Source organism: Tursiops truncatus, chromosome 2 (assembly GCF_011762595.2).
Source record: "Tursiops truncatus isolate mTurTru1 chromosome 2, mTurTru1.mat.Y, whole genome shotgun sequence".
Lineage (NCBI taxonomy): Eukaryota > Metazoa > Chordata > Mammalia > Artiodactyla > Delphinidae > Tursiops > Tursiops truncatus.
The window spans coordinates 119,359,123-119,386,083 of NC_047035.1; the positions used below are offsets into that span (position 1 = coordinate 119,359,123).

The 26,961-nt window shown below is 53.2% G+C and overlaps 1 protein-coding gene across 1 annotated transcript in view; it reads right to left on the reverse strand.

The window, feature by feature from the left end:
- Positions 1–19,011: 19,011 nt before the first annotated feature.
- The window catches only part of LOC101324019 (OTU domain-containing protein 7A), a 105,492-nt gene continuing 97,542 nt past the window's right edge, over positions 19,012–26,961 (reverse strand). The window contains exons 8-10 of the mRNA XM_073801326.1: positions 23,410–23,524; positions 23,151–23,235; positions 19,012–22,049 (exon numbers count right to left, since the gene is read on the reverse strand). Coding sequence (XP_073657427.1) covers positions 20,616–22,049; positions 23,151–23,235; positions 23,410–23,524 — 1,634 coding nt within the window. The 3' untranslated portion in view covers positions 19,012–20,615. The remainder of the gene's footprint in view (positions 22,050–23,150; positions 23,236–23,409; positions 23,525–26,961) is intronic.

Genomic DNA, 26,961 nt, shown 5'->3' on the forward strand with positions numbered 1-26,961 from the left:
TCTCCTTGCAGAGGCCTCCAGAGCTCTGTCTCAGACCCTACTGTTCTGCTCTGCCCATTGGCCCATTTCTCAGACTCGAGTAGGTGAATTCCCACAGTCAGGAAGGAGTAGCCTCCATGTTCCAGGGCTGCGGAGGTCTGAGCACTAGATGGTCCCTCCGAACATGGAGCTGAGGGGCCCTTCAGCCAGTGCATCCTGGGCCACCCAGCCCTCTTTCCCCCAGCCCCTCCAAGCCCACTTGGCCAGCAGGTCTGTCACAAGGCCAAGCCCTCTGGTGATGGGTGACAAGGAGTGATGTGTTCCCTGCTTTCGTTTCCTTTCTCCCAGATTTGCTTCCCCCTCAAGAGCAGGTCCACGACTCAGGGGAGTCAGACATGGGATCATGAATTCTGGTGATGGAGTTTTCATGATGGTTTAATGTCAGCATAAGTGTTGAGGGCCCTTCTCCCACCTCTGTGCCCAGATAGTTGAAGGGACATCTGTCCCTCAGGAGTTGCTAGGCTGGGCTTGCCAGAGAAAATCCTTGATGCCCATATGCTGTGGACTCAAAGTTTATGTGGCAGCCCTGCTCCCCCTAATTCTTATGTTAAATCCTAATTTCCAATGTGATGGTATGAGGAGGTGGGGCCTTTGGGATGTGATTAGGTCATGAGGGTGGGACCTTCATGAATGGGATTAGTGTCCTTATAAGAGAGCTCAGAGAGCTCCCTTGCACCTCCTGCCAGATGAGGACCCAGGAAGAGGTTGGCCATATATGAACCAGGAAGTGGGCTCTCACCACGCGTGAACCTGCCAGCACCTTGATTTTGGACTCCCAGCCTCCAGAACTGTGAGAAATAAACATCTGTTGTTTATAAGCCACCCAGGCCATGGTATTCTGTTGTAGCAGCCCAAACGGACTCCTACACCAGTTGAATTTGAATGGAAAGTCAATGGAAAATTGTTTTTAGTGTATGTCCCAAATAGCGCATGGGACATACTTATACTAAAAATTGTATTTGTTGTTTATCAGAAATTGAAATTTAACTGGGTATCCTATATTTTATGTTTTCTTTCTGAACCTGGCCACCCTGTCCAGACCCTTCTATCTGAGGCTCGCTTTTCCTTCACGAAGCAGCTGACTGGAGGATGCTGTGCGGGCCTCTTCCTGCAGGACCAGCCCTGAGAGGAGGTAGCTCCTGGTGGGCCCTCTCCCAGTGTCAGTCCTCCCAGCCCCGCTGGTCTTCATTCTGCCCAGCTTGCCCTCCCCACCCTGTCCCACCCTTGGCCTCCTGGGCCTTGCCTCCAGTACTCTTGAAAGGTGCCCACCCCAGGCATTCCTTCTGCCCCTGCCGGGCCTCTGGTCCTTCACCCTCTCTGTGCTTCTCCCCCAGCAGAGGTTCACTGAGTACTTTCTCAGCTCCAGGCCAGGCAGAGGGGGAAGGGGGAGGGGGGTGGGGGTAGCAGGACCACAGGGCCCTGCCCTCAGGAGCCTGAGTGCCAGGGTGGAGGCTAGGTACTGGGAAGCATTCCAGGGCTCTGCCCCTGGTGATGAGCTGCCAGCAGATATGCTTCCTGGTAAGGGCTTGCTTCGGCGTTTGCAGATGGCCGTCTTCTTCCTGTGCCCTCCCTGGCGGGAGGGGGTGCGGGGGGGGGGGGGGGAGAGAGGAAGAAGAAGCTCTCTGGCCTCTCCTTATAAAGACATTAATCCCATCACAAGGCTCCCCCTCATGACCTAATCACCTTCCAAAGGTGCCACCTCCAAACACCATCATATTTCAACATATGAATTTTGAGGGGGACACAAATATTCTGTCTATAACCATCTATAACAGAAGGCAAAGACACGGACTTCCCTGGTGGTCCAGTGAGTAAGAATCCGAGCTCCCAATGCAGGGGGCCTGGGTTCGATCCCTGGTCGGGCGAAACTATATCCCACATGCATGCCGCAACTAAGAGTTCACATGTGGCAACTAAGGAGCCCACGTGCCACAACGAAGATCCTGTGTGCTGCAACTAAGATCCAGTGCAGCCAAAATAAATAAATAAATAATTAAAAAAAAAACACGGAGAAGGATGTCCATTTGCAGCATCCTATGCCAAAATAAATAAAAAAAGAAACTAAAGACAAAGGAGGCTTACATCTATTATCGGACAGCTTTCGCGGGACGCGGGTCACGAACAAGCGTTCCTCACAGCCAAGTTCTGCCCAGGGGCCCTCTGCCCTCTCCTTATTCACTGTTTTCTCTGTCTACTCTTCAGCACCTGGGAGCTCAGCACACCTGCAGGAGTGGGTACCCAACGGGTTTCATCCATGATCACAAAGCACCTGCAATATGGCCACCAGAATAACAACACCTGTGGCAGTGGATAATCACAGCATTAACCAAATGGGAAAGATCCTTAGCATTTTGGGGGGGTTATTGTTGGTGGAGAGGTGCCTTAAAAAATATTCAATGGGATCCTAACCTTGAGACCATTAAAACCACTTTTGAAGCATTTTCCTCTGGAGGCAGTGGTTTGTGACTATATCTATTGCATCTCTCTTTGAGGCATCCAGAAAAGGATTCTTTAACACATGGTGTCAAAAAATCTAACTGATGGAATTGATTATCTTTAAATAAAAAGTTATTTTTGAAGTGGATGTTTTTTAGTATCATTATTCATTTCTATTTCCCAGCAGGGAAATGGATGGATTGGGCATTTCCCCAATCACTTGTCGGTGGCAAAGAGACTGGGCTTTATTTTATCATAAACAAAATGTTGTGTTGAGTCCAAACTTCTGATTTAGTTACTGTTGGGTGCACCATAGTTATTGTCGGGTGTGATCACAGATCACAAACTGCAGCAAAATCTAGAACTACAGAATCAACCGGTCTTGGATTTGAAAGGAGAAGTAAGTGGTGGGTTTGCTAAAGACAATTTGCAGAGTATTTTGTCCCCTTCTGGGTAAAGGAAACAACACGATGAAAACCCTGTTGTGGGTTTCCTGGCCCTCCTGACACCTCAGGAGAGGAGAGCTTGGGAGACCATCCTTCACAGTCTCCCCAGAGCCTCAGGCCCTGCGTGGAGGCCCCGACCACCAGGGGGCAGCGCTGGGCTGCTTGTGGCTCCAATGCCCCTGCTTGGTCTGTCTGTCGGCGGGGCGGGGCGCGGCGGGGCGTGGCGGCCGCGGGCAGGGTGGTTACCTTCTCTCTGCCCCAGAAGCAAATACAAAAGTCACCCGTAGTCTCCAGCTGGATTGCGTGTGAAGGGCAGAATTAATACATTTACTATTGTTGAAGTTTAAAATGATTAATCAACAGATTTAGAATTAGTCCCAGATCCAAAGGACACGTTAGTCCGCCATTTGGGTCAGTGTAATTTACGCTGCCCAGGACGCATAGCCTTCTCCCTTTTATGGCTTCAAATCTATCTACAGAAAACAAAAAGCAGTTAAAAGCCCTCCAAGACTGAGTCGAAGGCAAAAAATTTACTCCCTGCACTTTCTTATCATCATATGGGTCTCTGTTTACAACTTAAATGCAGCTTTGCACACTGTAAGGACAAAGCCAAAAGTCCTGTGAATGCAGCAAAGCCTTTTTTTTAGAAGCACAGGAGCCACCAACCACTCATCCAAAGACATCTCCAGATGCAGCTTCGTTGACGTTAGTATTTGTTGTGCCCAGAACGTGTGGTCTCCTCTGGCTCTGACATCCCCTTAGTAACACTGCTGTTGGCCCGTCTCACAGGGTGGACACAGTGACTGGACAGGTGTCACGGTCATCACAGGACAGCAGACCTCCTTTGATTGCACTGCACTTTACTGTATTTTTTACAGATTGAAGGTTGGTGGCAATCCTGTGTTGAGCAAGTCTATACGCACCATTTTCCCAACAGCATTTGCTCACTTCATGTCTCTGTCAAAGTTTGGTAATTCTGGCAATATTTCAAACTTTTTCATTATTATTATATTGTTATGATGATCTGTGATCAGGGATCTTTGAAGTTGCTTTCTGAGGGTTCAGATGATGGTTAGTATTTTTTAGAAATAAAGTATTTTTAAATTAAGGTATGCATATTGTTTTTAAAAGACATGCTATTGCACACTTAATAGATTACAGTATACTGGGAACATAACTTTTATTTTTTAATGATTTTTAAATTGAAGTATAGTAAATTTACAACATTGTGTTAGTTTCAGGTGTACAGCAAAGTGATTCAGTTTTATATATATATATATATATATATATATATATATTCCCTCAGATTCTTTTCCATTATAGGTTATTACAAGATATTGAGTGTAGTTCCCTGTGCTATACAGTAGGACCTTGTTGTTAGTGTGTATCTGCTAGTGTGTACCCTTCCCACCCCTTTCCCCTTTGGTAAACACAAGTTTGTTTTCTATGTCTGTGAGTATATTTCTGTTTTGTAAATAAGTTCAGTTCTATCATATTTTAAATTCCACATATAAGTGATATCATATGCTATTTGTCTTTGTCTGACTTACTTCACTTAGTATGATAATCTCCAGGTCCATCCATGTCCCTGCAAATGGCATTATTTTGTTCTTTTTTATGGCTGAGTAATATTCCATTGTACATATGCACCACCTCTTCTTTATCCGTTCCTCTGTCGATGGACATTTTGCTGCTTCCATGTCTTGGCTATTGTAAACTGTGCTGCAATGAACATTGGGGTGCACGTTTATTTTCCAATTACAGTTTTCTCTGGATATATGCCCAGGAGTGGGATTGCTGAATCATATGGTAGTTCTATTTTTATTTTTTTAAGGAACCTCCATACTGTTCTCCATAGTGGCTGCACCAATTTATATTCCCACCAGCAGTGCAGGAGGGTTCCCTTTTCTCCATACCTTCTCCAGCATGGGAACATAACTTTTATATGCATTGGGAAACCAAAAAAATAGTGCAACGCTCTTTATTGTGGTCAGGAACTGACCCTGCAGATCTCCGAGGTCTGCCTTAGCCAGAAGTTTCCAGGTGGAGAAGGGAGAAACAGCGGGGGGACTCAAGGGCCAGCCGTGGTGACAGACCTCAGCCGAGTGCTGCTCCTCAGGGCGCCAGTCTCCTCACCCACATTCTCTTGTCCAGACAACATCCTCTTGGGTCCAGCACCAAGATTTCTCCTTCCTCACGAATCCAAAAACCTCTGGAGCCGGCCAGTTCCTGCTGTGTGTCCATCCTGGGAGGGTCCAGAGCTCGCTCCGGCATCGCGGGCAGCAGCCCCTCGGCTCTTCCTGCGGTGCGTCGTGGTCCAGCCCTCCCCCCAGGGGACCTGTCTGCTCCATCAGTGGACTTAGCTGTCAGCTTCTGCATTCATGTCCCCTGGTTGGGGTTTAGCCCACACCATCCCACCTGGGGAGCTTTCCTTCCGTGGTGGTCATAAAATGGCTTTCCCTCTCATGTCACTGATCATGGCCTGCTATTTTCCAAGATCCTTGGACTGACAGGCAAGAAGCAGTTTGACCCCTTGTTTGTTCACACCCCTGCCATCCTCTGAGTTGCTTGCTTGTCCTTGGGGCTCGCCGTCCTCTCCTCGCAGCTCCCTTCCTCGGACTGCCGGGCTTTCCAGAGGCAGAGGGCACGAGGCACGATGCTCCCAACCCAGGTCCCATGGTGAGTGCTCATTCCAGCAGCTGTGCTGCTTTTACTGAATCTGGAGGTTCAAACATTCAGACCACACGTTTGGACCTGATGGATGTCAGGGCTCTGCCAGGGTAGAGGGGGCCTCGGGAAGGCAGGACTGTCCCCACTTCTCTGCCAGGGGGCCTTGGCCACCACCTCAGGGCTCGTTCTAGGGCACCCATCCTGCCAGAATGAGCGTGGGTGCTGGCCTTTGGTCGAAAGTTCAGACAGCGCTGTGCATATCGTGTGTGTTCTGCTCAGACAGGCAGGGGACAGAGGCCAGGGATAGCTGAGTGCAGTGCAGGGAGGGCTGTGCTGTCTTCCTGGGGGGCAGCCTGGGCTGGGCTGAGGACTTGCCTTTGGGGCCCCTGTGTGGGGTGTGTGATTGACAAGGGGAGGTGAAGAGGCCAGAGAGGATGGTCTTCTTGGCCCCCTACCTCTAGGCCTGGCCAGTGCCACCAGCTGCTGGACACACGGCGTTCCTGAAACCCTCAGCTTCCCCTCTCTCCACAAGCACATCTGGGACAAGCACGAACCTCGGGGCCAGTGGTGCTGTCTGCAGCCCATCCGCTGCTTCTTTGCTGTGGGACCTGGGGAGGAGGCTCTTACTCTCTCTGGGCCATGGTTTCTTGGTCCACCAGCTGCAATGGTGATCCTCCCTGTTGGTGGGAGAGTGGCCAGGCTGTGCCAGGATGGCCCCAAGTCCCCTGCAGGGGCTCCCCAAAGCCTTCCCCAGTCCTGGGACCCAGGGCTGAAGTGGCCACGGCCATGGGGCCACTGTCCCTGTCCATCCTCTTCCCAGCAGCCTCTACACTAACCGGTTGCTGCCCCCTTTCTGCCTTCTCCCCTCCCCGCCCCCCACCTCCCGGGGGCTGGGGGGAAGGAAGCTGGTCTGTCGTATTCATGGGCCGGTCCCCAGCACTGGTGAGCCCAGCACAAAGCAGGCTCCTGATCAGTGTTTGTGTAAGGAGTGTTCACCCTGCCTGCTGGACAGTCGTTTATCCCCTTCTCTGTCTGATTCAACTCTCAGCTCTCTGAGAAGTCTCCCTTACCCGGCGATCCCTGCTTAGAGCCGAGCTCAGCCCCAGTGCCCCGCTCCCAGCTGCTACCTGGAAAATGCAGAGCAGGTAGTCGCCCCCATTCCCTGGGCGGCTGCTTGCTGGGCTCACCTGGGCACACAGGGGAGGGCTCCTCTTCTGCACGGAGGGAAAATGTGCCGGTCACACCCATGGTCTGGGTCCCCTAGGCAATGGGGAAATCAGACAACAGTTCCGATGTCCAGGAGCCGAACACCCAAGCAAGGAGATGCACGCATGTGAGTCTGGCCAGGGCAGAGGGCAGACGGAGCTCAGCCTCCCAGAGAAAGGCGTGTAAAAGCCTGTGTGTGCCGAGAGCCCACGTCCACCCAGGCTGCTCCAGGGAGGGGGGCTGTTGGAAGGCCTTGGGGCCTACTGCATGGGCGCCAGAAAAGAAGGACAGGGTATGTTCATGTCTCAGCTAACCAAAACCATTTGCTGGTGGGATTGGAAAACCATACAACCTACTTGGAACACTGTTTGGAAATTTCTAATAAAGTGAAATATACACTCATTCTGTGAGCCAGAAATTTTGCTTCATTTGTATTTATCCAGAAGAAATGAAACTTTATGTCCACAGAACATTCACGAAGGCTCATAGTGACTTTATTCATAATAGCCCCAAACTGGAAGCAACCTGTCCATTAACGGGAAAGTGGATACACAAATTATGGTACAGTCACAATGCCCAGCAATAAAAAGTTACAAATGACCGATGCCGATACCCATGTGGGTGAATCCCCCAAACCAGTGGCACAAATGAGAACTGGCACCAAACAGTACATATATTGATTCCCTTTGTATGTTTGTAAGGACAGAGCAAATCTAGAGCAGCCTGGATAAGAGCTGCTTTTGGGGGTGGGATGCACTCGGTGTGGCAGGGTGTGAGAGTGATGTTCCGCATCTCGACCACGCTGGTTGTGACCAGGGAGTAGACATTTGTCAAAACGCACCCAACTGTACGTTTGGTATCTGTGCCTTTGGCTGTACATAAAATACGCCTCAATAAAACTGATGTTATAAAAAATCACTTTTGGTTTGAAAGAAAAATTCCTTGCTTAAGTAACCACACTATAGAGTCACAGCTGTTCATGGACTTGGCAGGTCTGAGCCACTTCACACGTCTGGAGCCCCTTGGCTCCCCTGAGAAAGCCCTGCCGTATCACCCGGCTGACACTGCACATCCCCCCCAGATCTCCTCCAAGGGGCCTGAGACCTTTCCCGAGGGCAGCTGTGGCCTGCAACTGACAGACGTGTTCTGACAGATGTCTCTTCCCCTGTAACCACGGGGAGACAGGGATACTTTGAGAATTCAGGGTACTCAGCACTGGCTCTGAGTTGTCACTCATTCCTGGTGACTTCAAAATACCACCGTGGTTCCACAGTCAAAGTGGGGGCTTGTGGAGGTCAGGAGACAAGAAGAGTTTTGTCCCAGGTGCGGGTGTCCACGGCGCTGGTGGGTCTGTGGTCATCTCCCCAGCTTCCAGTGCGTGGCTGGCAGCTGGCTGAGCCCCCACATCAGTTCTCCTGCCTTGGAGTGGATGCTACTTCGGTAGAAACGGGACAAAAGGGAAAGTCCTGGCACTTCCCCTCCCTACCATGAGAGTAAACCAAAGGTGATTAATTTGCATCCTGGAGGAACTGCAGAGATTCGTGGGGCTATCAATGACTCGAGAAGGTTCCTAATGCATCCCTTTATCGTTCCACAGCATGGGCGCTGATGGGTGGCTTTGGTTCGCCCTGGGCATCTGCAAGGACCACCAGGAGCAGTTTGCTCATGTCCGGGGGTGCCTGGGACTCATCCTGTTTTCCTGCCACAGCACAGCTGGCAGAGGCCCGGCAGAACACCACGCTGGATGCCACAATTGATGTCCTCATGCAGATTTGCACCTGCCTCCCTGAGACACAAAAGAGGGAGAAACCCCCCCACAAATATTCAGGGGCCCATCCTCTTGACAAAGCTGTGGGGAGACCATGGAGCATTTCAGGACAGCCCAATACGGTGAAAGAGACATCATTATACCTAAAAAAAGCAGGCATGACGTTTGCGGAGACTTTCTGGAGTTTGAAAGCAACATATTGGCCATTTGGGTGTACCCTCCCAAAGCCTTTACCAAGGAACCTGTAAGGCCACCAGGTGTGAGGGGCCCCTGGACCTCATCTCCTAATAGACCCAGTGACACTCAGTGTTTGTGGCCAACAGCAATGCTACCAGTGGGCAGACCACCGTGCAGAGCACCAGAGTTCTGGACAAGGCCATGCCCTCCTCTGCATGTGACTATTCTTCTCTCCAAGAAAGAGGTCCTGGCTGCTACTGGGTCCTGGTGGGGACTGAACAGCTGAGGGGATATCAGTGGACTACAGTCCTGAGCTCAGTGCACTATGGGCGGGGTGTGATCTGCACCGCCCTCCCAGGAAGTCGGGTCTATGTGGCTGCAATCTGTCATCTCATGGAGATGGTGTGTGAGAGCCTAAGAAAACCCAGAAGGCGCATGCAGTTGCGTGAACAGGTGGCTCAGACCCTGCAACATGTCCTCTTGCTTGTGGCCTCCTCTCCCGCAATCGATACCTCCTGGGAAGTTCCCAGTAACCAAATGGCAGAGGAGGCTTGCTTTCCGGTGGTTCTCTGTGACATGCCGGCTCCAGCTGAGAGCAGGCTATGAGGGCATTACAGCCCCAGTCTCAAGTGTCCCTGGAAGACGATGGGGAAGGGAAATCATCCCAGTGGACAGAGCTTGAGCAGAACAAATGGTTATCACTTTTCTGGAATGAAAGACAGCCAGAAGAATTCACCTACACCAGTGATTCTTCCCCTCCCCCCACCGCCTTGGGGATATTTGGCAATGTCTGGAGACATTTTTGACTGTCACATCCAGGTGGAGAGAGCTATTGGCATCTAGTGAGTAGAGGTCAGTCAGGGACTTGCTGCACATCTTACCATGCACACAGGACTGCCAAAAAGAACGATCTGGCCCCAAACATCATTAACGCCACTGTCGAGGAATCCCAATCCACGCTGATTTATGGGCAGGGACAAATAGTTGACTGGACAGTCAGGAACTTGGAAAGAATAGGATTCAAAGATCGATGACAAGGAGGTGTGGTGACGAAGGAAGATGTCTGGGGACGGCTCTCCTGGAGCATGGAGATATCATGTCCCATGTTTATGCTCATTAAATGTAACCTGTGCAGAGGAGGCTCTCAGGAATCGGTTGGACAAGATGGCAGGTCCTGTGATGTCAGCCAACCCTTTCTCCAGGCTCAATCGGCCCCAGTACAGAGGGACCCGTTTGCAGCGATGCAGGCTGGGGATGAGCGAAACTACACGATTTCCCTTCCTCAAGGCCAGCCTGGAGGCCGCCCCTGCTGAGCGCGAGTGACATTTGGCAGTGGGGAACGGTGCAGAGCCTCCATATGGTTCCCTCCCTAGGGTGGCCAGTCAGACGTGGCTGGCTGATTGCGCTGGACCCTTTCCATTATGAAGTAAGGCCATTTCTCTCACTGGAATACATGTATTCTGGATTCAGGTGTGCCTTCCCTGCCTGCAACACTTCTGCCAAAAACTACCATTCATGGGTTCAAAGGATGCCTTGCTCGCCATGATGGAGCTCCACAGTGTTGCTTCTGCAGAAGAATTTCAGCTTCATGGCTATGGGGTCACACACAGGGGCTTCACTCACTGCGTATCCAGCTGACCCGGGAGCAGCTGGCCTGATGGAGCCGGGAACAGCCCGCTGGAGATTGAGCGATGGTGCCAGCAGGGAGGCAGCTCCTGCAAAGGCAGGAGCTCGGTCTTACAGATGGACCTGATGATTTGAATCAGCCACGGCCGTATGGTGGGGTCTGTCCCATGGCCAGAACACACGGTCTGGGAGTGGGAGTGGCTCTTGTCACCATTTTGCCTCGTAACCAAGAACCTGTGCTTTCCCGCCCCCACCCCGTTCCCAGGGAGGGAGGGCCTCCTCCAGGAGCCATTCAGGGTGTCACTGGTCTGGAGGCTGAGACCCAGCCATGGGGGCTTCTCAGGCCACTGCCTCAACGCAGAGGAGGGAGCTATTATTTGGCTGGTGACGAACTTTAATCATCAAGGCAACATGGAGCCGCTGCTACACAGAGGGGTTGATCTGTGACATTCAGGGGACTCTTGGGGGTGCCTTTTATTACATCCACGCCCCCAATAAAAGTTAATGGTCAACTACAGCATCCAACAGGGGGCTTGTGATGATTCAGACCTCTCGGGAATGAAAGTTTGGGTTATTTCATCAGAAATGAAAGATCCCAACAAGCTGAGGTCCTGGCTGAGGGCAAAGGAAACCAGACTCATTCTGGAAGGAGGAGGTCAGGAATGTCAGCCATGGTCCCCGGCTGGTGACAGACACACGGCTTGTCTATTCTCATTTTCCTCCTTGCTTGGGGGGTGTGTGTGTGTGTGCGTGTGTGTGTATACAGACAATACGTGTATATGTACACACATACATATGCATACATGCACACGGGCGTGCATGCACGCACATGTGCACGCGCGTGCGCGCGCGCGCACACACACACACACACACACACACACACACACACACACAGGACTTGCTCTTTTCTTTTACTTCCAGTATCTCTCAGCGTTGTCCTGGCAACAGTTCGCTACTTGCCAGCTGCAGTTTGTTCTAATTGTGTTTTCCCCCACACGGAAGGTCCTGCCGAACCGTGTCCCCCTCAGAGACACCAGCTCTTCCTCCTCAGAGGCCTGCTTCCAGCCCTGGGTGCCCCCCACCCCTCATGCTTGTAGCTCATAACCACCTGGCCCCTGAGCTTTGCCCCCAGCCCTGGGATGAGCTTCACTTTCTCCATGCTGCCTCCATGGGCCCTTTTTGTTCTTTTCAGTCTTCTGATCCCTGTTCAACCAAGTCCCCATATTAAATTCTCTCTGTTAAAATAACTGATATGACTTCTGTTTTCCTAAATGATACACGGATTCCATGACTTGTTGGGGATTTAGAGATCCTTCCCTCAAGTCCCTCATTTTACAGAATATACTGAAATTTTATAGAAAACTGGGACCTGGAAAGGGGAGATGCCTTTCTCAAGGTCACTGTAATTTAGGGGCCAGAATTTCCTTCTTCCTGTGCAGGGCTCCCACCACCATCCTGTAAAGCCTTTTAAGCACCTCTCAAAGCTGCTGGTGGAGGAGTGTGCCTTTCATGTGGGATTCTCCACCTGTCCTGCAAGAACTAAGTACAGTCTCCTATTTTCTAGTGGAGAAGAACGTCCGAACCAGAAATGGAAGGTGGAGCCCTGGCCGGACGCTGTCCCCAGGGCCACAGTGCATCCCACAGGCCAGCTGAGCATCTTTCCTCTCCCTCTCCTTCTCCTTGTGTGTCAAGTCCACCCACTGGACAGGCTGGGAGTTGCTCCTGGGTGGACCTGCAGCTGGGAGCGCGGGTTCTTCCATCAGGCAAATTAGAGCTGCAATCTTGGTTTCGCCACTTACCTTGCCAAACTTCCCTCCTTGTCTACACAACAGGCATTTTGACATCTAACTCGCAGGGTTTTGCCTGGATAGAATCCCACGATGTCCGTGATGTGCCTGAGGCAGAGCACAGCACGTGGTGGCCGCCACCACCACCACCACCACCACCGCCCCTGCCCCAGCTCCTGGGAGGTGCTCAGCTATGACTGTGCTGGAGCCCATCGCCTGCCTGGGACAGGCCCGCAGCCCACAGGGAAACGACGTACTTTCTTTTACAGACACCATGCCTCTCCTGCACAGAAAAACATGTGCAAATAAAAAGCCACAGGAAAATCCTCTTATTCTCTGTGGCCTCCCAGTTGCCGTCTTGCTGACCTCTGGCGAACACACGTTAAGGGAAGCTCTATTGTTTTCATTTTGACAGAAAGTGTCCTGACCATTTAAAAAGGACAGAAACTCTTGTCTCACATAATAAAACTGTGATACCTAGGTTTACATCTCATCTGATTGGAAGAACACTTAAAATAAAAATGGGTAAGGAGGGACATCTGTTAGAATCCTCTTCCTCCGTGCCATAAAACTTTTCTTAGATGGTGTTTTACCAGGGACACTGGAGTGGGTAAATAATTGGACCAGCCAGTGCTTTACAAACATGTTAATTTATTGAGTAGGCATCAAAGCTTCTCTCCATGTCAAGTAATGGAGAAGCCGTATCACACGGATTACAGAGCTATTGTTACTTGAAATAATCTTTCATAAAAGAAAGAAATGAAATACAGTTCTTCTATAAAAAGTGCAGTAGTAGTCATTACTGGAAGTTTTCCAAAATGAAAGCAAGATTTACTACATATTGCAAAAATCGGTTTAGTGCTTTAATACTTTACAAAGTAACAACCCAACCACCAAAGACAAGCTCTTACAATGGGTTCCTTCTCCAAGGATAGACCAGATGGAAAAGAATATTTGCATTGAATCAGAAAAGGGTTCTGGACAACTCAGTTGAAGCAACAGGGATTTCTGACCCCTTTCTGACTCAATGTTTTCCTTCGTCCATGGTAACAAGTAAACTGGGGAAACAAAGTCATGTATTTTATCCCAAATCAGTCAAATGAACCAGTAAAAGAAAAAAGAAAGGGAAAGAAACAGAGGAACTACATTCACTTGCCAATGCGTGTTGGAAGGAACCAAGCAAGTACACATCAGCAATCATCAGTTAAAACGAGACACACTGGTTGAAGCTGAGGGTGAACGGGGGTTCAGGTTCTGAGTGCAGACTCAGGGGAGCCCCCTGTGGCTCTAAGGGCCCCGTGGGTGGTGGAGGGCCCCGGGCTTCCTCGGGGTGTTGAATGATGACTGGCTCTGGGAGGTGGCGTTTGCCTCGTGTACAGGGGCTCTGGGCCACTTGCCCGTCTCCGGTGGCTTTACTAGTTTTGGTCACGAGTTAGTGGGGACAAGCTGCCCCACTCCCACCTACCAAATCATCACTCCAGGGCAGGCGTTTGGATTCCATTCCAGGCAAGCAGGAAAAACTGGACGGGCTGCAGGGCTCCTGCCTTGGAGGAAGTTTGGCGAGGGCCAAGGAAGCAGCCCTGGAAAGGTCGCCCTCTCTGAGCACTGGCCAGGAGCATGTCTGCCACACCCGCGTGTGTCAGGGCAGCAATGAAAGGGGCCTTGTGTATTTGGCAATTCAAGCGAAGGGACACACACGTGTGGGCTCACTCACTGTCTGCAGCTGCCGAGGGAGTGCTACGAGGGAGCTCCTGGCCCCCCAAATGGGGGACCCTAAAATATGGCACCCAGAGAAGTGACATCAGAACCACGGAAAGGGAACAAGAGAAGGACAAAGGCTTTTAACCAGGCCACAGTAGGACAAGGGTCCTATAAGAAGCTTGTAACAGTATTTTGCCAACAACTGGTAGAGGAAAACACATTTGGCCAAAGGACCTAGAAGTAAACACCAAGGTTAGGTAGTTGGGAAGATCATCCCGCAGGGGTAGGAAGTTCAGAGGGGGAAGCATCCCTTCCCTGCTGGTGGGCGAGGCCACCAGGGGGCCTGGCCGAGGAGGCTGTGTTGTTTGGCTCTGCTATGTCCAGGCTCTGCCCCTGCAGTACACACACACCTGTGACCAAGGGGCGACAGGGGGCCTCCAACTTTGTCAACGCAGTCCCCCCACACCTGTGTGAGCAGCTCCCCTTCCCTGAAGGCCTGCTTTTGGTGACATAAGAACGGGTCCTGCTAGTGGTCAGGCTGATGCCCTTTCCTGGGCAGGGTCATCTGCTGCCACTGAGTTTGCTCTAGGAAGGAAGGCCTGTCTCCCTGGAGACACTGTGAAGGCACAGCGTCCTAAGGACCCATTATAAGGGACTCTCCAGAATGGTCCAGGCCCATGACGACCTCATGGAGGGGGTGTGATCACGAGAGGTGCCCTGGAGGAAACTGTCCCCACCTCATCCTGTCCCAGAGGGCCCTCTGTAGACAGCGGAGTACCTTCTCTATGAGGGAGGGCCCCGGGGCAGGCGTTTACACGGGAGACCCGCCACCATCAGGTCTGGTGCTCACTGCCGCATCCGGCCTTCGTAAACCACAGGCTGGAGAAGCAGCCAGGCTGCTCTATCAGCTAAAATTCTCCCCATTTAGGGGCAAGAGTAGAATCTCGACTTGATAAAGGCTGCAACTGATACTTTTAGGCTTCTTAATAGCTATCAAATTACTGATTTCATTTTCTTTTTTCAACAAGTGTTTATCCAGCACCTAATATATGTCAGGCGCTGTTGTAGGCACCAGAAGTACAGCAGTGAGCAAAACATACAAAAATTCCTGCCCGCGTGGAGCTTACATTCTATGGGGGCTGGAGGGAGGCATACAATGAATGAATGAATGAATAATTCACACGCAGCCCTCAGGTGGCGATAAATGCACAAGAGGAAGACGCGCAGGGAGGCGGCAGGGAGGGTGGGATGTGTTGGCTTATTAAATAAAGAAGTCAGGGAGAGCCTCATTGAGAGGTGACATTGGAACAAAGACTGGCAGGTAGTGAAGGGTGGCTGAGGGTGGGTGTTGGGAGAGGACATTCCAGGCAGAGGGCATGTGCTAAGGCCCTGGGCCAGGCTTGTGTCACTGGGGCAGAGGTTGGAGAAGTACAGGGGTGGGAGTGGCCTTTGTCAGAACCTAGTTGTTTCTTTGAAGTCATCCTGCAGTGTCTGCTCTATCACAGATGTTCTCAAGGAGCTGGCTCCACTAATTTATCCTCTTTAAAATAATGAGTTGCTTTGGTCTTGAGCATATTCAGCCTATACTTAAAAAGCCAGTGGTACCTCTCATCTTACATTAAAGAACTGATTGTGCGTGTGTGTGTGTGTGTGTGTGTGTGTGTGTGTGTATTCTTGAGATGCTCTCTTGGAGGAATAAAAAAGGATAAGCAATGGGCATCATTTTGTACATACATAATTAGGGTGGGACTCTTTTTGCAAGCATCAAACAGCAAAAATTGAAATTTCAGCAAATTATTTTGCAAAATAAAATGGAAATATAATATTTTAGCCTTGTTTGGAGATTCTGGTTTCTGTGCTGTTCCTGCAGTGATGTGTGTATTAAGTCAGCCGGTGGGGGGTGGGGGTGGGGGTGGAGGAGCACGGCATCTTGACACAGCACAGACTACACACTTGTTCCCGAGAGGTCTGTGCAGGGCAGCCCCCTCTCTATTCTCTGCTGGGGGTGGGCATGCAGTGAAGAGGAAGGACTGGTTTTGGGGAACAAAGTTACCCACGTGACTGCGAACAGACCATCTCGCACATTGCTCGGAGCAATCATGAAAGTCTTCCTGATCAGGGTGCCTCGGAGAGCTCCCTGCAGCCTCCAGGCCTCCTGAGGGGAGTGTGGGGCCCCTCGTCATCATGTGTGCCCTGTGGGTCTCCTGGGGATGAAGCGCCCTGGGCCCAACCCCGTGCCAGCAGATCCACCGTTAGAATCACGCTCTGGGCCGCTGGGACCTGTGCTGGAGAGTGGATCTGGGCACTGGGGGGACGAGACAGAAACAAGAATGAAGCTGGGCACCTCTCCCCACCCTGGAGCCCCACACCGAAGCGGCCCAGTTCCAGTAGCAAGGAGAACTTATAGTTAGGACTGAAGGGCAAGGTGGGGCCCGGAGGTCTCCAGAGAGCCACCGCTTTAAGGCTTTTTGGAAGGGGGTGCCTGCTCCCTGGTGCCAGGGGTGCCAGCCACTGTGGGGCCCTTTCTTGGATGTGCTTGCGCTCGGATGACAGCAGAACCAGACTCTGGACAGAGGCAATGTCACAGCGGCCGGGGTCTGACAAGGCAGGGTCCGCTCAACCACGACACACGTTTTCTTCTTATTTATTATAACCGTTGGAACAAAGAAAAAGAAAAAAGCACTCGAGGAACTTAATTTGTAAAGTCCACACCACAATGAGGAAAACTGAATCGTGTCCTAAAGAAAGAAACCCTCCCAAACGTGCATTACTCCACATCTCTTAGTAAACATGAAAGACACAGCGAATGGAACACATGGTTTGGCAAAGCCTTTTTTTTTTTCCTCACACAAATTTCCCACCACTGATGGGTACAGCCCTTTTTTCTTAACCAACGTGAAATATATTTTGATCGGTTAAGTTTATTTCTGCAAAGTAGAGTAGTTCGCAAAATAAGCTTGAAGTCGCTAAGCGAGGAGGTGAGAGCCACATAGCCACGGCCCTGCCCCAGAGGCGGTGGGCACTGCCTGGAGGATTTCACGCCTCGAGGTGTGCCCCCTGCTATCTTGAGTCACTAAATTCCTGACGGTAAGCTACCAGAATTAATAAATCAAATCACTTTGGAAAACATAAAGTTTGTAAAGTAACAGATCCCAACTTTTCAGAATGCCACTGGAGCCACTGGGTGGTGATAGGCAAGAAAAAGGTCCACAGTAACTTAGTGAATAGAAAGTATTCATTTAAGAGGAAAGATGCAGTACCAAAATCCAGGAGCAGAAAACAAATCAAGCTTTCCATGGAAAAAGAGGAGACATTTACACAGTTCCACTTTCAGAGGGGATTTGAACAAAGAGCAGAAAACATTTCACCCCCAAGAGCCCACAGCGGAGCCCCACCCAACCTAAAGTTAGCCCCCCAAGGGGGTAACCCTGTGACAATATAAGGGTGCAAAATATTGCTCTCTGGCATATTCTGAAAATAATATAAAAATAATTTCTATAGTACAGTTTAAACTTGGCTTGTAAAATCTCAACATAACAGCATAAAATCTACAAACGGAATACACTTAAAAACGCCTTCCTTTCACAATATATTATTTTTTAAAAAGTCATATACCCAGGTAACGCAGTTGCAGGAAGTGTGAAGCAAATGACTGAAATAACCTCCACTGGGGTTTAGAAGTATCTGGGATCCTTCTGGAAACTTGCTGTCACTTAAGAGACATCTGACCTTTCCAGAAAGGGAAGTTTGGCCAGGTCAGACCGGCTGGGGAAGGCGGCCCACAGGTGGGGCAGCTGCTCAGCCCGTGTCCAGGACCTGTGCCTAGGTGGGGCTCATGGCCTTTCTAGAATCGGGACTGGCCGTCTTCCTTTTCTCTAGCACCCCCAATCCACTTCCTTTTCCTCCCACTCCACAAAGGGCCCCTAAGTCACAGAAGGGCATTAGAGGACCTCTTGACCCACACGTGAGAAACACAGCAGTTTCTAATAGTTCCTGTCCAGCCTGATGAACTCATTTCGCCTGAGAGATGTCTGGCTTGGGACCAGGGCTAAAGGTCTCTTGTGAACACTGGGGCGGGGGTGGGGTGGGTGGCTGGACTAACACATTTAAGGGAACAGTGGGCTCTCTCAGTTTTTAACATTGTTTTTAGAGGAAGGATGGATCCAGATCTCTCACAAGAGGAGACGTCTATTTGTAAACGATGTGGACGGAGGGCATCGTACCAGATGGGAGTGACACCCACAGGCGCCCTGCACATGGAGCGGCCGGTGCAGGGGTCTTCCATGTTGTGGGGGGGAGGGGAGGAGCCTGGGGGTGGGGTCTGGGGTTGGATCTCAGGCTCTTATTTATGGCATATATGTCAGATGTGGGTGTGGTGGTGGTGACCCTGAAATCCGAGGAGCTAGAACAGGTCACTGTTTTTTGATATTACCTACAAATAACACTGCCTGGCTTTAAAGGTTTTCCTTTTTCCTCTGGTACTACACATGGACCATTTTTATTCTCAGTTTGCCTTCCCCCCCCCCCCGCTTTTTTTTTTTTAACCTGGCAGAGAGCATGAGAAAGATAAAATATTTGCACAGTCAGTTTTGGAAATTTCTGGTTGGCTGTTTTCATGTTAAAAAAATTAAAAAACAAACACGAGATTACTTTCTGCCTCCTTGACTTCTTGTGCGTGTGTGTTTGGTTTCTGAATGCGCAGGGGAGCATTTTCCAGGCTGTCTGTTCCACCTTCTGTGAGATGCAGGGCAGGAACTGGCGTCTACACGTGAAGCCATATTTATTTCCTGTGACCTCACAGCTTTGGATGGCAAAGCAGCTGGTCAGCATGACGTGAAGAATCAGTCCAAAAAGCTGCCACAAACCCTCTTGAGGAGAGAATTTTTAAAAACTACTTTTTTTTAAACAAAAGAAACCCCAGTAATATGAAGGACATGAATGTTAGTAATTACCACACACTGAAAGTATCGTTTAGCACGAAAAGTAAAACTTTCGAAAAATTTAAGATCCTATTTAATAAATAATTTTAAGGAACCACTTATGTAAACCTTGAATAAATTACTGAAAACTCCACGTGCTGTGGACAATTAAAAACAAAAAGAAATTACTCACAGGAGATACTCAAATTAGTTTATTATATCAATAATTCTTCAAACAAGTAAAAACAAAAATCCCCTTCCGTATTTTTTTTTTTTTTTTTTCCTGCTCTTTATCTCGGGGGAAAGCATCCTTTCTGGAGAAGGAGAAGCTGGCGCCAATGAAGAGATGGTCTACCTCCTGTGTTTTCTGAAGATACAACCACAGAGAAGCTGGGTGCTTTCTCCTCTCTTTCTTGGGATTATTAGAGGCTATTCTAAGGCTCTCACAGGTTTTAAAGGATTCTTTTGCTAGTGAGGATTTTACCCATCGTATCTGTATTTCTTGGAAACGAGATCTTTCCTTAGTGAGGCGGGTTTAACGCCTCAGTGTCCTTGGCCAAGAACGGTATTCTCCAGAGGTAATCTTGGAAGGAAGACGCTGCATATTGCTGCTCAGAACAGGGTAGCTAAGGACACATTATTTTTTCCTCAAGAAATGTAAGGAGGCACCAAAATAGGGACTGCTCAGGGATGGGGCTGCCCCTCATGTGCTCTGGAGCCACAGTCAGGGTTACCCGCACCCTGCAGAGGGGACCCCGATGGGAGCGGTGCCCCTCCACCTGGCTGATCCCAGACAGATGCGGGTGGAGGTGGAGGTGGGGGTGGGCTTCCTTCCCGGCGGCCCTCAGCCCCTCCCCTCTGGAAAGAGGCGCAGGCCGGGTTTCAGGGCGGCCTAGAGGGGGCTTACACAGTGACCGCAGGGTCAAGTTCTCGCCTCTCTCCTGGGGCACCGATGGTCGCTTCCTAGGGGCCACTCTGGTGACAGAGCATTGAGGAAGTGTCTTCGAAGGAGAAATGTGAGCAGGCTGTCATCTTTGCTCATATATGGTCAACTCCAAATTGTGAGTTCGGAACCTTGCCTTTGGGCCCCAAGGTGTCTTTGGAAAGCTCCTGTCGCCTGAGCTGCCCGGCACCGGGAGTGATCGCTACACCTCACCGCGCCCTGCGAGGTAGGTTGTCCGGTGCCCATCCTACAGACGCCCGCGACTTTGATGGCAGTGTGAATGTCGCTCGAGCCGGGGACTGTGGGAGGAGGTTTTGCTTATGAGATGGAGCCGTGTATTCCTAAAGGGTCACAGGGACCACCAGGGCGCCAGTGGGAGGCCAACCGCCCTGTCCTCCAGGGACCCGGGAGGGGCACAGGTGGGAGCCCGAGGCAGAGCCGCCACCGCGGTCCCGGGGCCGCGCGTTTGCTTCGAAACCCTAGGTGGCAACAATCGCACGCAGGTGACCGCTACATGGAAGAGGTCAGTCGCCGGGTTAGGGAAAAAAGAAAAAAAAAAAAAAAAAGGCATGTAAAACACTCCCTTCTAAAAACAAAGGGCTGCAAATTTCTTTATTTCTCTTATTGAAGAACAAAAATACCCTTGCAATGGCTATTGAGTTTCCACAGGTACGAGGCAGATGCTAGCTAGCACACCCACTTCCAACAGTATGACTTGTTTCCTATCCGTCTACTACCTGAGTGGCGTCAGTGTAGGTTCAGGCACCATTAGGAACGTTTGACCAAACACGTACACAGCACGGACAGAGGATCGCCGGCCTCCCGGTGGACCAGGGCGCGGAGGAGACACCAACAGCGTGGAGAGGACAGCCCAGCCGGCGGGGCCGCGGCGCGCGCTCAGGGCCGGGCCGCGCGCGCCTCGCGCCGCCGCCGCAGCTCCTCGCGGTAGCAGTACGAGCAGTAGTGCTCGGTCTCTGCGCGTCCATAGAACGCGCAGTTCTCGCGCTGGCAGCGCCGCTGCGCCGGCCCCGCGCCGGGGCCGCCCCGGCCGCCCTCACCGTTCGATCGCGCGGCCGGCGCGTCGGCGTCGGCAAACTCCAGGCCGTCGCGCGCCGCGCCGAAGCCGTTGGTGTAGGTCTGCGACTTGGGCTCGGCCGCGCCCGCCGCTCCCGCCGCGCCGGGCAGGGTTATTGGGACGGCGCGCGCCAGCGACTCGACCGTGTTGACGGTGCGCAGGGCAGCGGCGCGAGCCGGGCTGTAGCTCTGCGACGACAGCGAGCGGTTCTGCTGCGGGTACGTGGCGCACGGCCGCAGCGCGCCCACGGCCGGGGCGCACGCCTCGTCCCGCGCGCCCGCCGCCTGCACGTGGATGACGCTCTGGCGCCCCGGCGCCGGGGGGCTGCGGCCCGGGACCGGTCCGCTGGCACCCGCGCGTCGCGCGCCGCCGCCGGGGCCCGGGGAGGCCGCGCCGCCCGCCGCTGCCCGCGCCGCCCGCGCGCCCGCCGCTGGCCCGGGGCTCGGGCGCTCCTTGAGCTTGAGCACCAGCTGCGTGGGAGGCCCGGCCGGCGGGCCCGGCGAGGCGCGCTCCGGGCCCGGCGCGCCCTCGGCCTCTGGCCTGCGCGGCGGCCGCTTGGCCGTGGAGGCGGCGGCGGCGGCATCGCGGCGCCGCTGCTCCTGCTCGGCGCTGAAGCGCTCCTGCGCGCTGGTCAGGTAATAGCCGATCATCTCCTCGTGGAACTGGTGCCGGTGGCTGGTGAGCAGCAGGCCGGCGAATATGAACTTGCGCTCGCCCTGCATGGCGGCGCGCAGGATGTTGAGGCTCAGCTTCACGTCCGTGCTGTACTTCCAGGCATCGCCGCGGGGCCCGCCGCCCTTGTCGGCCGGCGACGCGCCCGCCGTCTTGTCCGTGGGCGACGGCGTGGTCTTCTCCGAGGGCGACGTGCTGGCCGAGGCGCCCGACTCCTCCTTGCTGCCCTTGCGCGCCTTGGCCTTCTTCTCCTTGCCGCGCTCGGGCGGGTCGCTGTGCTTGCCGTTGGCGGAGTTGGCGCGGCTCATCTTGCCGTGCACCAGGCCGCCCAGGCCGCCCATGTTCTTCTTCAGCTTGATGCCCAGCGTCTTGCTGAAGCTGCCCAGCTTGTTGGCCACAGAGTCCGCGCGGGTCTTGTCCTTGTCCTTGCGCTGCTTCTCCTTCTCCTTGTCCTTGCCATTCTTGCCGTTATTGCTGTTGGAGTTGCTGCACACCGAGTCGCGGTCCGAGTCCAGCGAGTCGGGCAGGGACTGCACGTCCTCCCCCGCCGAGGCCGTCGGGGACTCCGGCTGCGCCAGAGGGGCCTGCAGGGGAGAGGGAGGGCAGGGACGGGAGGAGGTTAGAGATCAGTTGGCCCCACGCGGCCGGTGGAGGCAGACCCCGCCGCCGCGGTGTGGCTTCCGGCCTCACTGCCCGAAACCCGAGCTGTGTCCCAGCTTGAGAGTCTCCTGATTCTCGATCTAGAGCCGCTGCCTTCACAGCCCTCGTGGGGGTGAGAAAAGAACACCCACAGCCACGTCATGACATACTCCAGGCAGCTGGACTCTGGAGCCAGACTGCCATCCACTGTCACTCGTGCCATCAGTAACATGGGGTATCGGGACCTGCCTCAGGGAGCCCTGTGAAGTTTAGATACACGTAAACGCTGGAGTACAAAGCACTCTGAGCAGTGCCAGTTTGTCCTGGGTACTGTGTGCCAGGCACTGCCCTCCTTGCTTTCCTCATGAAACTTAAAAAATATTCGTTACGAGCCCGACTTTATGGGTAAGTAAATTTATGTCTGGGGAGGGCCAATTATTTGTAATTTTTGTTTTTTAAACAAATCCCTTTTCCTGGGACTTTACTACTGAGATCACAAAAACATAAGTCAGATACTTAAAGCGAATCCCTCTTAGCATCTGGAGGCAGGGCCAGCATGGGTCCTCCCTGGGGGAGGGGGCCAAGTGGGGCGCCAGCCCCCTGTCTCACAGCCCTCCCCTCATGGAGGGGAGAAAAAGAGGGGAGAGAAGAAGAAAAGGAGGGGGTGCCGAGGAATCGCGCCCTCGGTTCCCTGCCTTTTCCAAGGACCCACACACAGTTTTATAGTTAATTCCGCTCCGTGGCAGCACATCGTGTTCCCATCTCGGCAAGAGAGAGTTTTGTGTTGTGAGTTGCCTATGGTTTGTTTTCTGAGTGGGCGTGTTTATTCCTGTCGCTCTGGAGAAAGTAAGGGGACAAAAATTTTTTGTCCCTAGCCGGAGCGCGCGCCTACGTCCAGACTCGCAGGCACAGGCGCACAGAGGCACGCGTTGCAGCCCAGCCGGGGCGGCAGGGCGGCGGGGCCGCGGGCAAGGCTGGGATGCACTTCGCCTGCCCGCCCCGGGCCGAGTGCGCCTGCCGTCCGTCCCGGCGCGCGCCAGGCTCACCCGGGTCTCAGAGGGGATCCGGATCCACGTCACATTCATGTAGCTGTGCAGAAGGTTCAGCTTGGCTTCTAGCGACAGGATCAGGCTATCGAGAGAGGAACACCGAGTGAGATGCGCCCCAGCTCGCCCTCGCGCACCCCGCCAGTGCAGCCAGCCAGCCCCGAGGAGCAGGGGCGCCGTGTCCAGCCCCTCCCTGGGAAGCCCGGAGACAGACCGCCCCGTAGGGCGCCAGGGGAGGGGACACAGGGTAGGGTCTTACTGGGCCAGCCGGGCGTTATCATTGTCGTCTTTCCCCCACTCCCAGTCCTTCCCGGGGTCCACCGCAAAGTGCAGAGGCAGCAGCTTGTGCTCTGAATCCGTCAGGGGGATCACGGCTGGAACGCAAAAGAGAGAGACCCGTGCCAGGTGGCTCGGGGGCGGGGACGGGAGGCTCGAAGTCCCCGTGACCCCCAGGGAAGACAGGAAAAGGCCACCGAGACCAGGTGTCTCCATGATTGAGGAAACCGAATGGAGTTGTACACAGGACCTCTACGCCAGGAGGGGTGTTAAGGCCGGAGGTTTCAAACGCACCATGAACAGTTTAAAAAGTTTCCTCTTTATTGTGGAGGCTGAAGAGCATTTGGAGACCTGGGCTTGACCTGGGTCAAAAGACAGGTGCCGTCCTTGGGCAGCAGACAAAAAACAGCTATTACTGCTTCTGTGGTTTCTAACGAACGACCCAGGCCAGACAGCGCAGTGAGCAAGGTCACCTGGGAGGGGGCTTGGGGCCAGGCCCGCCCATCTCCTCCCAGAGAAGGGGAGCGAGGACTGCCTGCGCACCTGCTCTGTGTTGCTGCGGGACCCACGGACCCTGTGGCCCTTGCCACAGGGACCTCACATCCTGTACTAGGGACAGGATGAACAGGTGACATACAGCTCAGGCTGTCAGGTGGTGATAGCACCCTGAGGGTGAACAGCAGGCTGAGGGAGCTTTGGCAAGCTTTTCTAGGGCTGACCAGTGAGCCTTCTGGGGAGGGAACGCGTAGGTGGCCAAGGCAGTGAGGAGAGATGGGCTCCACACTGCACCCAGGGATGGATTCATCAAAACACACCCCTGCCCTGGGGGAACCTGGGCCCTCCTCAGAAAGGCTGGGCTGGAGGCTGCTGTTTACAGGTTTGTCTGGGATCTGCTGGGAGCTTCTGAGCCTGGTGGGATCAGCTCCCTAGTGACGGGCTTACTCTTGTTGTCAGGGGCAGAAAGAATGCGGGCTTACTCTTGTTGTCAGGGGCAGAAAGAATGCGGGGAGAGGACAGGAGCCATCCTGTTTCTGCCCTCTGGGCACAGCGTTGCGTGGGGACTGCACTAAGCTCCCCTGCAGGCCTCACCTGAGCATCAGGCCCCAGCAGAGTAGCACAGCCTGGGGCTCCGCCAGGCCAGCTGCTATGTTTGCTGGAGCTGGGCTCCATGCCAGTGGCTGGTGGAGAGAGCACTGGGTGCTGCCCTGAGTGCTGCCTGGGGAACCAGCCTGCCCAAACGCTGGGGCTGGCACGTGTGGGTGCAGGGCCTGGTGCACCTTCAGGTGTGACACTCAGACCCTGCTGCGGCCTCCACAGGGAGGTCTCGCCTCCGCTGTCGCACCGGCTTAGGAGGCAGTTGTGGCCGGGCCCCTTTCTAGAGGGGGAAGTGGGCTAGGAGCTGAAAGCTCATGGATGGGGGCCTCCCTGTTTCAGGCTTATCCTTGCCTATTCAGGCCCTGGAGCACCTCTTTCCTGCTCCTGTGCTGGCGGCCAGATGTTGCCTGTGCCTGATTGAACACATGGGGCCTCCCACACGCTGCTTTCCTTTGGCACCGAGAGCCCCATCTCTGGGGACACTGAGCCCCCCAGGCACCACTCCAGGATGCACGGGGCCTTGCTCCTTCCTGGGGTTTACCTTACCTTCTCCTTACTTCCCCCCCTCCCCCACCCCATGCTGGTCATGAACCTGGTGTCACTTCCCCAAGATTCATGACAAGGGAATCACGGCAAAAACAGAAAAGACAAATCAATAAACAATAAATACATAAAATCTACGATTGAATACCGTTAATAATTGATTTTCTGGTAAGAAATCAGAAACATTGACTCAGCGCTGCCCTCCAGTTGCTAAAGACACACAAATAATCCTCTTCCTCTACCCCAGCCCCTAACCCCTCATATAAGGGAAACACAGCTTTGCTCCAGAATTTCCTTTTCATCTCGATGTGGCTGGGTGGCACTGTGCTCAGGTTTGGGAGGTCAGGGGCCACTTGGTCTGCCTAGGCCACAAACTGCTCAGTCCAGCCTTGATGTGGCTGTGACACACAGGCTGCCCCTCCCCAGGCTGAGCTGCAGGGTAGTCACACCCAGGGAGGGCTGCAGGATAGCTCAGGACCAGCCTCCCTTGGGCCATACCCAGGAGCTAGTCCCATAGTTCCAAGGGTCACCACGACAACAGAGAGAGGGTCGCCCCGGCTTCCCACCCATGGGTGTGGGCAGGGGGTAGAGGCTCCCTCTGTAGACAGGGCAGCATGGCTCCCTGGAGGGCTTGGTAAAGGCACCCACTCCAGGCGCCATGCAGATGGCCATGCAGATGGCCAAACCAGTGTCCAGGAAACGGGCCCAAGGACTCTTTTAAATAAGCATCCCCTGTGGGTCTTAAAATCAAGCAAATCTGGGAAACATTGTTCTAGAATAATCTGTTAGGAGCAGTTTCTGTGGGTGCAACGTGGGCGATTTGGGGTCTGGCTGTCCACCTTCCCAGGGGAGAGGTGCCTTGAGGGCGCCTGCCCAGGCCCCCACCCTAGCATTAGGAAAGAGCACATGCTTACTCGCACCCATGGGGCGTGAGCAGAAGTGCTGGGGGAAGCCCTGGGCGATGTGGTTGTGGGGTGGGTGCGCCTTCTCCCCTTCACCCCTTCCCACCGTGATGCCTTCTGATCATGGCGGCCCTACAAGATATCAGGGATGCGCTCCTGACTCCCCACTTGGAGGGGACCTGCCCACCCGTCAGGAACACCTGTTTTAGACTTTATCTGCAGGAGAACCAAACTCCTATCACATGAAGCCACTGTGATTTTGGTTTATTTGTTTCAGACAAACCAGCTAAAGTAGTACAGCTGTACAGCCCCCCTCAGCCTCCCTACCAAAGGGCTCCTGGAAATTCCTACACTCAGTAGCTGGGCTGGAACGGACTTCCTGGACTCCCCACCCTGACCCCCCCCCCCCCCAGCTCCCCCGCCCCAACACACAAAGCAGAAGGTTGGAATCACCTGCAGGTGCTAGAGCCTGACCACCCAGCAGGCTCCTGGCAGCCTCTCAGCCTGGATGTCAGAAGGCGTCTTCTGTGCCGAGGGCACAGCTGTGGCCTGCCGGTCAGGGCTGGGGCTGCAGGGCCCAGGAGCCCCACCTGTAGCTGTACAGCCTAGAGCGGCCTCGAAAACAGGCCTCTGTGAGCCTCAGGTACTTTCGTTGCCTCTGCCTCTCACTTTACACACTTTTCCCTGTTGGAAACCTGGCCTCACCCAGTGAGAGGGGGAGTGATGCGGTGACTTGCCCTCTGGTGGCAAATGTCAGGAACAGCAAATACTTTTCAAAATAAACCTGCAACCTTTTTTTTCCCCTTTGAAAAAACTCTCTTCTATCTTTTAACCTGGAAACATACAGGCATCATCTCAAACTAGCCTGGACAAAGGATAACCGAAGCAGCAACCAATTTTCAGTACTTATTTTCCAAAAAAGAGTGGAGACCTCTGGTTTCTGTTTGGGATGTAAAAAGCCGAAGGAGCAATGTCCCACCAGTATAATAACAAGC